At 40.5% G+C, this 13,960-nt stretch overlaps 1 protein-coding gene across 8 annotated transcripts in view; it reads right to left on the bottom strand.

The window, feature by feature from the left end:
• Cntn4 (contactin 4) overlaps positions 1-13,960 on the bottom strand; it is a 1,002,315-nt gene that overhangs the window by 178,829 nt on the left and 809,526 nt on the right. For all 8 annotated transcript variants that reach the window (XM_040739337.1, XM_040739329.1, XM_040739331.1 and 5 more), the window contains 2 exons: positions 2,872-3,008; positions 1,103-1,232 (listed from right to left, as the gene is read on the bottom strand). In XM_040739337.1, the coding sequence (XP_040595271.1) occupies positions 1,103-1,232; positions 2,872-3,008 (267 nt within the window). The remainder of the gene's footprint in view (positions 1-1,102; positions 1,233-2,871; positions 3,009-13,960) is intronic.

Here is a 13,960-nt window from a genome sequence, read left to right as displayed (position 1 = left end):
ATGGGGAGATTAAAATGCAGTGTAAGAAAAAGGGATGATCACATCAAAGTATAATACACTCCTGGCCTCTGTTCTTAAGGAGACAAAGGTAAAGGGCAGTACAAAATTCAGTAATGGGAGGACTGATCTCAGCATGGGGCTTGCAGTAACTACATGAAGAAGCCATCTTGGGGTTTGGAGAATGGGACAGAAAACCCCTGCAGGCAGAAGCAGTGTGTTCCATTAGCCTGTGGGAAAACTGTATCCCCAGCACCAAATACCACAGTAAAGATCACAGTTAGCATTTGATAAGCACTGAATGAATATAAGAATAAATGAAGGTATTAAGTGAATAAAGAAGTTAAGAGATTGTCTCAGAAAATGGATTGATGGGGGCTGGAGAGATGGCTCAGAGGTTGAGAGCACTGACTGCTCTTCCAGAGGTCATGAGGTCAATTCCTAGCAACCACATGGTGGCTCACAACCATCTGTAATGAGATCTGGTGCCCTCTTCTGATGTGTAGACGTATATGGGGGCAGGGTGTTGTGTTTGTAATAAATAAATAAATCTTTAAAAAAAAGAAAATGGATTGATGAATTAAGTAATTAATAATTAAAGGCAAAACATATAGATCAGAGAGGTCAGTTCCAAAGGGAAGACATAGAACATCAGCAGACCATTAGTGCACAGTCTGGAAAGTTCAGACAGGGAAGAACAATGATCATGCTGCAAGCTCTTCAAATTATCCTTTCCAATCCAAGTCAGCTCTACTCCCTCCAAGCTGAAGTTGTACCCAATCAGAATGATCACATCAGACGTGTTTCAGGAACTTAGTGCAGTTGAGAAGTGTGTGGTCTGTAGAGGAATAAAAATCGACTGCCAATGGAGCTGTGTTAGCTGCTGTAAGCATAGAGGAGGCCCGTTTAGAAAGTGGTCTCTTCCTATTACTTGGAGGCTATATGACTTGTTTGTAGAACATCTTCAAACCTAGTGATCTCCTTATACATTCTCTAGGACTGGTCATTTGTGGCTCACAAACACACTTGCTACTTTGGTGGCTTAAAAAGTTGGTTTACTTCTTTCCTATATATATATATATTTCTTTCCACTATAAAGACTCACCTATTACACTAAGCTCAGCGCTGGAAAAGATAACTCCATGTTTATTCTCTGCCACACACTGGTACATGCCAGCATCTGAGAGATTCACTGTTGTTATGTTGAGTGTTCCTTGCTCGATTTGTATTCTATCCTGTGAAAGAAAAGAGGAATATAAAAATAGTGACCTTCTACATCTGAGAGCTTAAGGCAATTTTGTTACATGCTATGTCAAGAGGGCTTAAGGGGAGGAAAAATAGTCATCATGTAAGCCATTTACATTAACATGATCTGCTTATCTGTCGAGTAAATCTGTGCCAGGTCAGATGGCAAATGGAACCCGCAGCATATCAGTTGGTAAATGGAATTTAAATTGTAGGATTCTCTTGCATTTGTGTCGACTTAATAATGAAGTCATTCAGATGAATATGCCCTGTAAATAAGTGAACTTGACCTTGAAAGATGAAGACCTGTTTTATTCTATGGCTTTGTACTAACTGGGGAAAGGAGAGAAAAATACATCAATTTTACCATTTAGAGTTTAGACCTCTTAATTTACCACCAGGCTGGCCTTCAATAGCTGATAGGTTATAATCTTAGATGGACCTTCACAAATTTTTACTAAAGGCTGAGTTGACAAAAAAAGAGTAGGAGCTAATAATTCAATATTCTTCCAGGCATGGTTGTAGCACATGCCTTTAATCCCATCACAAGGCTGCAGAGGCAGGGAGAGGTCTTGAGGCTGAGGATAGGATGGTCTATATATGAGTTCTAGGCTAGCCAGACATACAAAGTGAAAACACATCTCAAAAATAAATCAATTTTTGCTTTCATTGTGATTATTTACATGTATAACCTGCTATGAGTCAAGACAAGGAAGCAAAGGTAGTAGGTATATATGACAAGAGAACCTTCTCATGTGTCAAACTGAAGTCATATAACTTGTGCATGAATCTCTATTTCACTAGGTAGTTCCTCTCTCGATATTACACACACATACACACACTCACATATACACACCCACACCCACCAGTGAACACAAAGCCTCAGAGGAAAAAAATCCTTTCTAGTTGAATGGATAATTTATTAGACTTTGATCAAGGCATCCTTGTCCTCTCACATTTCATAAAGAGTGGAACATGCCAAGTGCCTGGGAACCTTCATACTAGCAATTCTGAGGGCTGATGAACCAGAGGAGCCTTCCAGGGAGTTGAGGGTGACCATGAGTTTGGGGTGGGCAGAAGAAATTATTCCCTTAGTCTTTCAGTTGTCCAGGGTGGACACTTTTTCTTTGCCAGGTGCACTATTTAGGGAAGAAAGCTGAGAATGAAAACTGACTCTCAATGTGGATTCATTTAACATTTGATATTTCATAGGGAAAAAATAAAGAACATTAAATTGGACATAATTGTTCCTCTGATTTCTTTTGGAGAGTCACTTTACATTTTGATGGTCATCCTTGTGTCTTATCAATACTTTTTCTCTTGAAATAGATGCTGGGATGTCACTTTCTACATATCTTAGCAAAGTCAAAGTCCAGACATTCTGTGAGGCTTTCTTACTGTGAAGCTAGCAAAGTGTTAATCTGTGCTACAAAGGTCTGAAGTAGAAGTTTAACAAGATTTGTTTAGAATTCATTTTTATCAACACATTCCCTTTTACTTTTTCTACTATTAACAGAATTTAGTTGCTTTTTATTTTGGAAACAACTCAACATTTTTCTGTTTCCATGGCAATGAGGCCACAGTAAACATTGTATTACATTAAGGCACAATTACCATCAATTTACTTACCCGTGTTAACAGTGGGTCACCGTTTTTTAGCCACCTGTAAGTAGGCTTGGGCCTCCCATTTGCTTTACATTCCCAGAACACACTCTCTTCCATGGCCACGTGGATGTCATTTATTTTTTGAACCCAATTAGGTTGAGCTATAGAAGTTCGAAAAACAGACAAAAAAGAGGCATATAATCACTGTATAGTCAATTTTTTAAAATTCTAATGAATTGGAGATTAAAATGGGCTTTTGATCAAATTCCTTTTCTATAAGACATACAAGTAATAAGGGTAAGATATTTAAGGAAAATGTATGCACTTTATGAACACAATGTTTCTTACCCATATTATTGACCTTTTTACACTAAAGGCAGACTTGACAAAACTTTTATTAACGATGGGTTAAATTGTTCTTGGCCCTTAAGTATTGTTATTATTGTGTTTTCCATATGAGAAAACTTCGAGGACCACTGAACCAACCACCTTTGGATTAGGTCATGAATTCCTTCTTACCTACAGTTTCATTAAGAAGTAACCATGTGACTAATTTCCTACCAGTTGGTCACTAATCAAAGTTGAGAGGGCACCCTCAGATGCTTCTCTTGAGCCTTGCCCTTTTGCATTGATTGGAAAGTGATAAAAATCTTTAACAGACTTGGGAATAGAGATGACATTAATATAGGGATGGAATTGGCTATCTTGGCCCTTGAATGCAAAGCAATGCAGTAGTGAGGGCTACTTGTTTATTTTTCATAAAAAAATTTGAGATGAATGAGCTTCTTATTTAAGCACTTGTAAGCTGAGTTTCCTTGTGGGGACACCAGACCTTGTTCAGAAACCCACCCCTCCATCAGCCTGGGAGCAGGCAGCTGCCAGACAACGTTTACTGAAAACATGTTTACTGAAAACAATTCAGTGCCATAAGCTCCTGATAGGGCTCCCATAAGGTCTTGCTCACTGAAACACCATGACTTTGATCTTCCCTACTGGCTAGCTACTCCCTTCTGTTTTCTGATTCTGGTGCCCTGAGATTTAACCACCAGCCAGGAGGGTGAGAGGTCTGTGAGAGGAGTGTGAGAGGTCTGTTGGATTTTTGTGAGTGTATGGATGGCAGAAGTTTTTCTAAAGGGAAGCATTTTTCTTGGGAAGTTCTCCTAAGCCGATTTGGGGAGCATAAAGTTTTCTTAACACAACCGACGAGTCTCTGTGTCATCAATCCTCGCCACATTCTCGGATACAGGCTGCACAGGAGGTGCGACATTTCCTTTCATTAAAACAGATTATCTCACCTCTTACTAACATATTTCATTCTCATTGGTTCCACAGACACATTGTGTAGCCCTTATATGTCCAATGAGCCATTATTGACATTCATTATGTGCTGATCCCATATTAGAAGAATTCTAGCTGTATGATCCTTAAAGCTAACATTTTTGAGTAAGCCACTGATTTAACAAGCCCTTTTGGAAAATCAAATTCTGCCCAGAATCTCGCATGGAAATTCAAGGCAGCATTAAATTCTCACATTTCATAATACTAAATACTGCCTCAGTTACCCACATTATACCATGTTTTTCATGGTTCTGTTGAAGGCACATTTTGCTCTCCTATGATATATAGCCAATGTTTCATAAAAACATTTATAAATATCAGTTCTTGCCTACAGTGCAGTTTATGCTTTTATCTTCACAGTTATGTTTATTGGTAGAAGACCTTTAGCTAAAACTCCTGTAGAAAATAACCTCAGTTATTATTTGAGGAAGTTACTTGTTCATGGGACATTTCTTCAGGATAATAACTTCTGATGTTAATAACCAGAGTTGGTACCATTATTAATTAGAAGATATTACTCGATATTCCTAACATGTCTTTTAGCTGACTTGACCTCCATATATCCATTCAGTGAGGTTTCAAGTCATGGATAATTTAATTCAAAAGGAAATTGGTGATGTGAAGGCTAAGCTGTGTATCTTACCATTTAAATAATAAACAAAAATAGAAAAACACTCAATGAGTCCCTTAACCAGCAGAGGTCTCTAGGTTCTTGACTAAATGCTGTTTTCTTCTTTTCCACCTACAAGCAATTCCATGTTTTTCAAAGAGAAAACACAATTTTGCAAACCCTCTCCTGATGGAGATGATGCATGGCTGCTTAAGAGGGGAGGCCAAAAGGGTCAACTTCAAAAAAACGTTACAACATCAACAAGCATTAGCTTGAATGAAGGGTTATAACCTGCATCTTTGAAAGAGCTGCAAGTTGGCTGCTGTCCTCTATCATCCCACTGCTAATGGGGAGGGAAGCTCAAGAGGTAATATCTTCCCTGAGGTCAACTGGGAGAAGCCAGTGTGCAACTTCCTTAGGACTAATGGCCTAGTCTGCCAGATATGCAGTCAACCTGCAGCATATTCACCCCCTGCAGAGTCTGGGGGAACAAAGCAAACAAGAAAGGCACAGAAATCTGTGGAATATTAACAAGAGGAAACTTCTGGAAAAGAGCTTAGGAAGAGAAAGCAAAACAAGAAAGGACAAATGTTACTTAGGAAGCAATGTCAAGTTGAAGTTAAAACGGGAAACTTCACAAACACATACAGAGACAGATTTCAATGTCACCCATTCCCTACAACACTTGGTCTCATTCTTTCAAAACTCTAGAAAGCTGGAAGTCAAACCTTGCCATCTCACAAAGGTGCTGGGGTAGGAAAGGGGGGCTCTGAAAGGCGTTTGAAATGATCTTGCAAATTTTAAACTAATTAGATATTTCTGAGGGCTCATTCTTTCTCTTGCAGTGGGGTCAAGGAGCTCAACAGGAATGGACAATTTGTTCTGGCAGAGGTGACATTCACAACTAATTTGCCTAATGGTGAACCAATTTGGTGTCTGACAACAGTCATCAGGTACTCTCTCTGCTTGCAAAGTGAAAACTGTTCACAGGAGCCAAATTAACACAATGGCAATTACTCCTTTTGAGGTGAGTAACTACACAGCCAAGTGAAGAATGTAGTGGCTGGGAGAAAAGAGATAGCTTAGCTGGGAAGGTGATGGCTACATAAGAGTGAAGACCCGAGTTCAACATTTAGGGCCCATATATATAGACTGGGCATGAGACACATGGCTGCAATCCCCACATAGGGAGGCAGAGACAGGTATATTTTGGGGGCTCACTGGACAGCTTGCCTAAGTGAATTAGATACAGTGATAGGCATGTCTTTGGGGTTCACTGGACAACCAGTTTGCCAGCTCAACAAACTTGATGAAATCTTGTCTTAAAATTCAACGTGGCTGGCATCTCAAGGAATGATACTTGAGGGTTACCTTTGATTCCCCCCCCCCTCTCTCTCTCTCTCTCTCACACACACACACACACACACACACAAACACACAAACACACACACACACAGACACACATACACAATCAACCTATTATACGTGGGCAAAGAATGAGATAGTTTGCATTTTAATGTGCCAGTTCCCGATCTACAAGGCAAAACCACACATCACCACTGTCTTCACTCACACTTATTTATGTTGGGTAAATCACATCTATTATAATTGGGTTATTCTTCCTTTCTATACAAAGTCTTGTGCTTAAGAGATGCTTCATAGGTGTCTATATGCTTTTGGGCCACCAAGTTAAAAAATCTTTGGATGATGCATTTTAGAAACTACCATTCGTATAATGCATTAGAGTAGATGGTATTTATAGTGTATTATCAAAATTCAATGATAACATTCAACTCCTTGGCTCATACATAAACTCACAGAAGCCTACATGTAAGAACTGTTACATTACAACATTTCCTAAATACTCTTTTTTGAGCTCAAGCATCAAAGAAAATTAAATAAACTCATACCAAAAACAAATAAGTTTTGATCTTTTGCATTCTTTCATGTTTTGTCTCAAGTCACAAGTTCAAATATAAGATTAAATAGCTGTGCTGGGATTTGACCCTGTCATACTGTTCATCTTTTGACAGATGAACAATCTATTCATTTCAATCTTTTGTTCAATAACTGCCAGAAATGACCTAAATCAAGGTTTGTATATTCCAGCCACTGGAATCAAACAAGCCTCTTATCCAATAATAATTTCTATTTCAAGCAAATATAATTTGAACTCAAGGGGTCAAACAATTCTCAGACATATCTGGCTCTCTTCATTCCTACAAACCAGAAATTTATCACAAAAACAAGAGCAAGACTTGGCCATAAACCTTGGAGTTTTACATATCTAAGAGAAAGGGCATCATTGGCAAATCCTTTATGAAACCTTTGCAAAATTGACCTACAGATATTAGCAATTATTTTGGTTATCACTGTACAAACTTCTACCTTTACTCACCTGTGATGAACTTCCATCCAGTACCCACACTACAATGACCGTCATTCTTTCAAAGTAAGTTCTACAAGGACTAGGGGTTCTCAGAAGAGAGTGAATTCAAACAGAACAGGCTTGCTTTGTTTTAAACAGTAAACATTTCTTGTCCCATTTCATGTAAAATATGACTAACCACACCCATATTGAGAAACACTACACTCACGAGAAGAGTTTTGGGGTGCAGAGGTTGAATACCCATGTTTTCTTCTTGAGCTGGGACAAAGATGAACACATGACACTATAAAACTCCCTCTGACTTTCAAATGTGAAGCCTTAGATTCACATTGCTTTCTCAACATTTTTTATTTATTTTCAATTTTGTGTCTGTGTGTCTATGGGGGTTGAATGTTCATTTACCTAAAGGTGTCCACCAAGGTCCAGATGCATTGGATCCCCCTGGAACTAGAATTGCATGTATTTATGAGCCTCCAGATGTGGGTGCTGGGAACTGAATTCAAGTCCTCTGTAAGAACATCACATGCTTTTAACTGATGAACCATCTTTCTAGCCCTGTACATTACTCTTTAAACCAATGGGATTCATGCTTCTTGTGGCCTTCTATTTTTTTTGTCTTATTTACACATTCTTATTTCTGGTATTCTCATTTTATATGACCCAATTGATTTTTTTCTAGTAAGGACAAAGGAGAGGCCTCTGAGCCAACACTTTTGCAGATAGCATTGACAAACATAAAAATCCACCATAGTGTGAAGCTGGAAAGATGGCTCAGTGATTAAGAGCACTTGTTTTTGTAGAAGACCTGGGTTTGGTTCTTAGCACCCATGTGCTGGCAATCAGTCATCCTTAACTGCAGTTCAAGGGAGTTTTCATGCTCTTTTCTGACGTCTGCAAATAACCAGAAACCCACATGGTACATGGACATATATGCAGGCAAAATACCCATACACATAAAATATCATAAAGAAATCAGCATAAAATGTGAAGATACCTTAGAAGGCAAGTCATAGTGGGCATATTTTTAATAGGTATCCATTAACATAGAAAACAAACATGATTGCTGAAGAAAGTCATGTGTATATGAGATATTGGATGAGGTCTGTAATGTGCTCTACCCGCTGTCAATGTGACACTCATTAAGAGACCATCACCATTATTTCATATCTTTGGGCTAATGTTTAAACTCATCTGCCATCTGCTCTCACCAAATTTTCTTACTTTTTCTCCAGCCAGTAAATCTTAAGCTCTTGTCAGATGGGCTTTCCTTTGTCCTCAGTTATAATAAACCAGTTCCTGACTCTATATCTTTGTTTGTACCATCTTTTTTTTCCAGGACCGCTTTCCTTCCTTTCATCCCCTAACAAGCATTTTGCTCTGCAGTCTATGCCCTGCAGAATCCCTCTGTCCTGCAGACCTTAGTCCTCCTTATCTGGAACTCACTTGGTACATACAGTTTAAGTACTGTGTGTCATCAACTGTATTGTTTCTCTCTTTTAATTTTAATTTATGCTTCAAAAATTTCATACATGTAATCTCTCCTCCAACTCCTCACTACTGTATCTTCCTACAGACTTTATGTTCTCCTTTATAATTATTTATCAACTTATTGATGGATGGATGAATTGGTTTTACTCATTGAGTTAAATTAGTGCTACTCATGTGTGCATGGGTGGGCCATGCATGACAACTATAAAAGTATATATATATTTTTTTCTGGGAGGAATTTGTATTTTTGCAAATCTCTTTATTATCTATTTTGACTTAAGGAAACTAGATTCTCATATGTGTATCCATGTTTACCCTACTGTGATGTGTTGGTTTGGTTGAAGAATAAGAAGAAAATCTGGCCTCACACAGATATGTGATTTGAACAGGAGAAATTCATGGATGCTGCGTGGAGCCTGGGTATCCAAAGTGGTACAGGGGTCACCTGAGTATCATGGGTCCAGGTGAATACTCCCAATGTTATTGGCAAAGTACACATAATTTTAGATCCTTTTGCTAAAGAAGAGGCCATGGAGCAGAGCAGGTCCCTCTCTGTCTGGGTCCAAAATCCATCCCTAGGCTCCTGATATCATAGGGTGATGCCACTTAACTTGCATGTTGGTGTTTGCCGTAGAAGCAATATGTTTCATGTGATGCAGGTGAGAGCTACATGTAAGTGATGTATATTGCTGATTGCGTTGGGGATTTATGGTGGACAGGGGAGAGGAATGAATTCAGCACAGTCAGAGAAGATTCAGAGATGCATTAGTTGAGGCTTAAGATGACATGGAGAAATTAATTCCTGTGAGACTATTTTCACAGGTTAATGTTAGGGTGAAATCAGCCTTAGTGTATCAGTCCTAAGGTCTTTTACATAGTGGAAATATTGTGAATTAATTTCTTCTCTCTCTCATTTATGAAAGTCATGGATTAAAAGATGTTAATTATCTAAACACATACTGTTTTCCAGTCATTAAAAAAAACAGCAGAGACAGCTGATCTGAACAGGGGAGAGCTCTTGGACCCCAGACCGACAGTTGGGAGGCCAGCATGGGACTGATCCAGACGCCCTGAATGTGAGAGTCAGTGAGGAGGCCTGGGCAACCTATGGGGCCCTGGGAAGTGGATCAGTGTTTATCCCTGGCACACAAACAGGTATCATGTGTCCATAACACAAAGAGGGAAGCTCTCTCAGCCTGGACTCTTAGGGGAGTGCATGGACCCTGCCCTGAGTGAAATGACAGACTCTAGATATCCTCTATGTGGAAGGAAATAGTGACAGGGTGGGAGGCTGGGGGGAATGGTGGAGGGTGCCGGAGGAGGGGAGGGAGAGGGAACTGGGATTGACATGTAAAACAATTTAATTTTAAAATTAAAATAATAAAAAATAAAAAGTAAAAAAAATAAATGACATACGAAATCAAAATCTCAGTTTTGGTAGATAATGGTGGATTGAAACACCATAAATACAGACATGAGACATTCAATGATTCTTTGGTCTGAACAGGATAGTTGAAACTAAAAGTGTGAGGCACCCCATTCGATGAATGGATTCATTCATACAAACTAGGCATGGTCAGTGCAATGAATTAAAAAGTATACTTAGCAAGTTCTGTCTTCTTTAGCAATACAAAAAAGCTAGAATTATGTTTCTTGGTATGTGGTTTGCTGCTTCTGTTGGGGTCGAGGAGCTTCTATCCCCACTTCTATATTATTTCCCTGTTACAGCATGTCCTCGATGCACACTCCTTGAAAAACTGCAGTGATTAAATTTATTGGTGTCATTAGATGCAAGAAAAGGAACAAAAAATCATGAGCTGTACCTTATGTGACACCCAGGGGGAACTGAGGGTCCCAATATGAGTCCTGACTAGGACAATTAAGCAGTTATTGCTGTACTGTGAAACCACCTTAACTGCTGTGTTCATCTTCTGGTCACTCTGTCCTTTAAGCCACTTTGGAGGGTTGAATATTATCTAACTGTCACATATACATAGCACATCCATGGGGAATTAGGAAGCTGTGTACAAAATGCTTTTGTAATCACTTATTGATGCCCTCACACATACTCACATACCCTCTGTGGAACCATCAAGCACACAGCTTTTTCTTTCTAGTCACAGGACTGCAGCACACAAAACCTCAACTCAGCTTATAATCATTTGAAGAGCAATTTTTTTAAAAGAGCTCTTTTTGAACTAAGTGATAAGTTAGACCAAAGTAAACAAACAAACAAATAAAAACCTGAAGCAACAACAAAAGGAAAGCAAAAGGGTCTGTTGTTAATGCATACTGAAAGTATACAATACTGACTGACTGATGGGTCCCTGATACATTTTATCAAAGCTTTGAACTGGGAGCAACAGCAGCAAATGTCACATGCCAGGGAACAGTTCCAGGTATAGTCAGATCCCACACAGTATGTTATCTTAGACAAAATAATGATTTGTTCCTAGGTTTCTATTTTATTTGTAAAATCAAAGGAATGGATCCAATAATTTCTTTCAACAAAAGATTTATCTTTGTTGATAAATAGACTTTTTTTCTATGTCTTTGAAATAGAGTCTTTATTGGGATGTAAATTTCTCAGTTTCTCAGTGATGAGTGTAATAATACTGGAGGAGAAAGTGTGTAAAAGGCACTCTCACACTCTTAGTCCATAGTTCCTTCTTCCAGATGAGGACTGCAATCCTTTTTAATTTATTTTACATACCAATCACAGTTACCCCTCCCTCCTCTCTTCCTGTTTCCTCCCCTTACTTCCTGTCTACCCACACCACATACACTCATCCTCCATTCAGAAAGGGGCATGCCTCCCATAGGAGTCAACAAAGCATGGCATATCAACTTGAGGCAGTACCAAGATCCTTCCCCTCCATCATGGCTGGGTGAGGCATCCCAGCATGGGGAATAGGTTCCAGAAAGCCAGCTCAAGCACCAGGGACAAGTCCTGATACCATTACTAGGGGCCACACAAAGAGACCAAGCTACGTAACTGTCACCATATGCAGAGGGCCTAGGTCTGTCCTACACAGGCTCCCTATCTGCCTCTGTAGGTCCAGAGTCTGTGAGTTCCCACTAGCTCAGGTCTGATTTCTCTGAGGGTTTCCATGTCTGAACTTGACCACTCTTGATTATACAACCCTTCAACTATCTCTTTAACTTGTGTCCCACAGCTTCCCAGTGCTTGGCTATGAATGTCTGCATCTGCTTCCACCAGAAGAAGGCTCTCTGATGACAATCAGGGTAGTCACCAATCTGATAACAGGGGAAGGCCAGTTCAGGCCCCCTCTCCACTACTGCTAGTAGTCTTAGCTGGAGTCATCCTGTGGCTTCCTGGGAGTTTCCTAACCCCCAAACAGCCTCCTCTATCAAGATATCTCTTTCATTCCTCTTCTCCATCCCACCTACAACTTGACTAACCTGTTCCCTGTGGCTAAGGCAGTCCTCTCTAGTTCATCAAATGGTATGTCTTTTATAAGGAGGAATGTAGTACGAACTGAGGCAAATAGACAAGCTAACCCTGCCATACCTATTACCTATTCTATGTTGTCGGGAACGGGAGATGGTTACTTCACTGGGTTTTAGCAAGCAGGGATCCCTGGGCTGTATTGGAATTAGGTGAGGCAGGCTGGGTTGAATGCCTGAGTTAACTTGATGATGGGCCTACTGAGGCCTCAATGCTAGGGTGAGGCAGAAGCCCAGACAGCCATTGCCAGAGTTTATAGACCAGGTCCAAAAGAGTGCTCAGCACAACCTGCCTCCAGGAGACCTCAGAGAACACATTATCAGACTGGTGGTTTGGGAAGGGATGAATGGGGGCCATAGAACGGCTTGTGAGGGATTAAAAGACAGTCATGTGAGCAGATGGGTGTTAGCCTCCTAAGATGTAAGTAACCAGCAACACCAATCCCAGTCTCTGGCCCTGGCCTTACAGGCACAGATGACTGCCATGTCAGAGGCCATCACCCAGGCCCTGGCAACCCAGGGTCAAGGGTCCTCGAGGCCGCTGGGAAAAGGTACATGCTTTAGATGTGGGCAGGAGGGACATTTTAAAAGAGACTCTCCTCAACACCCCCCTGCCAACAGGCCAGGAGGGCCTAAGCCCACCTCTACCCCATGTTCTCAATGTAGGAAGGGATATCATTGGAAGAAGGACTGCAGATCAAAATTTGACCTGGAGGGGAAGCCTTTATACTAGAGGAGGGGCAGCCTCCAGCTCCCTTAAAAAAGGTCCTCTCTAAAGGTAGGATGACAAGCCAACTGGATTGTCCCCTTGATTGAAGAAGGACTTCATCCAAAAATGACCATTTTTATAAGCGGTAAGAAGTTTCAGTGTTTGGTAGAGACAGGAGTAGACAGAATAATACTCTGGGAGGAGGATGTCCCTTCTTCCTGGGAGCTTGCACCTGGGCCCTCAGCTTTGGGGATGGGAAGTAACTCACAATCAAGAGAAACAATGACCTTAATCCTCTGGACCAGTCCAGATGGGGAGCAAGGGAAGATACGCCCCTTTGTAGTGGTCAAAGGCCTTACCGCCAATTTACTGGGACAAGATATGCTAGGTCAAATGGACGCTGTTGTGACCACAAATAATCGGGTTTTTTTTTATGAGGATATCCTGGAAGAGAAAGAGGCACAAAGGGTGAAAGAGGATCTAAAGGGGGTCGCAGAGAGGGATTTTTTTTAACCTCAGCAATCACAGGGGGGAAGCCTGAGAGGTCTATCTGGGTGTACCCCCAATCATAAGGGCCACTCCCCCCCCACCCAGTACTGCCTATCAGATAGGCACTGTGAAAAACCTGTATGGGTGGAACAGTGGCCGCTGACTAAACCTAAGCTGATAGCGCTTCATCAGCTAGTAGATGAACAATTAAGGATACAAGAAGTATCCACTCTTCTATGAGCCCATGGAACACCCCGGTGTTTGTAATCTAAAAGGCGCCCGGGGCTTGAGAGATGCTCCAAGATTTGTGCAAGATAAATGAGAGGATGGAACTAGTGGGTACCCCCTTAAGGGGCATGTCCTGGACTCCTGCTATTCCCAAAGAATACACATTTATGGTGATTGATATTAAGGATTGCTTCTTTTCTACACTGCTACATTCAGAGGATTATGATAAATTTGCCTTCTCTGTTCCTTCAGTTAATTATTCCACATCTGATCAACATTTTGAGTAGGTAGTGCTACCACAGGAATGCTAATAGCTGGGCCTTCTGTCAACAGTGTCTTGCTACTCTCTTAAGGCCTATGTTAAAGTCAAAGGATTCGATAATATATGCTTTAT

Source organism: Mesocricetus auratus, unplaced genomic scaffold, assembly GCF_017639785.1.
Source record: "Mesocricetus auratus isolate SY011 unplaced genomic scaffold, BCM_Maur_2.0 Super-Scaffold_100676, whole genome shotgun sequence".
In the NCBI taxonomy this organism is placed as follows: Eukaryota; Metazoa; Chordata; class Mammalia; order Rodentia; family Cricetidae; genus Mesocricetus; species Mesocricetus auratus.
Note: the sequence above shows the minus strand (reverse complement) of the source record. Positions and strands in the feature narration are given on the sequence as shown.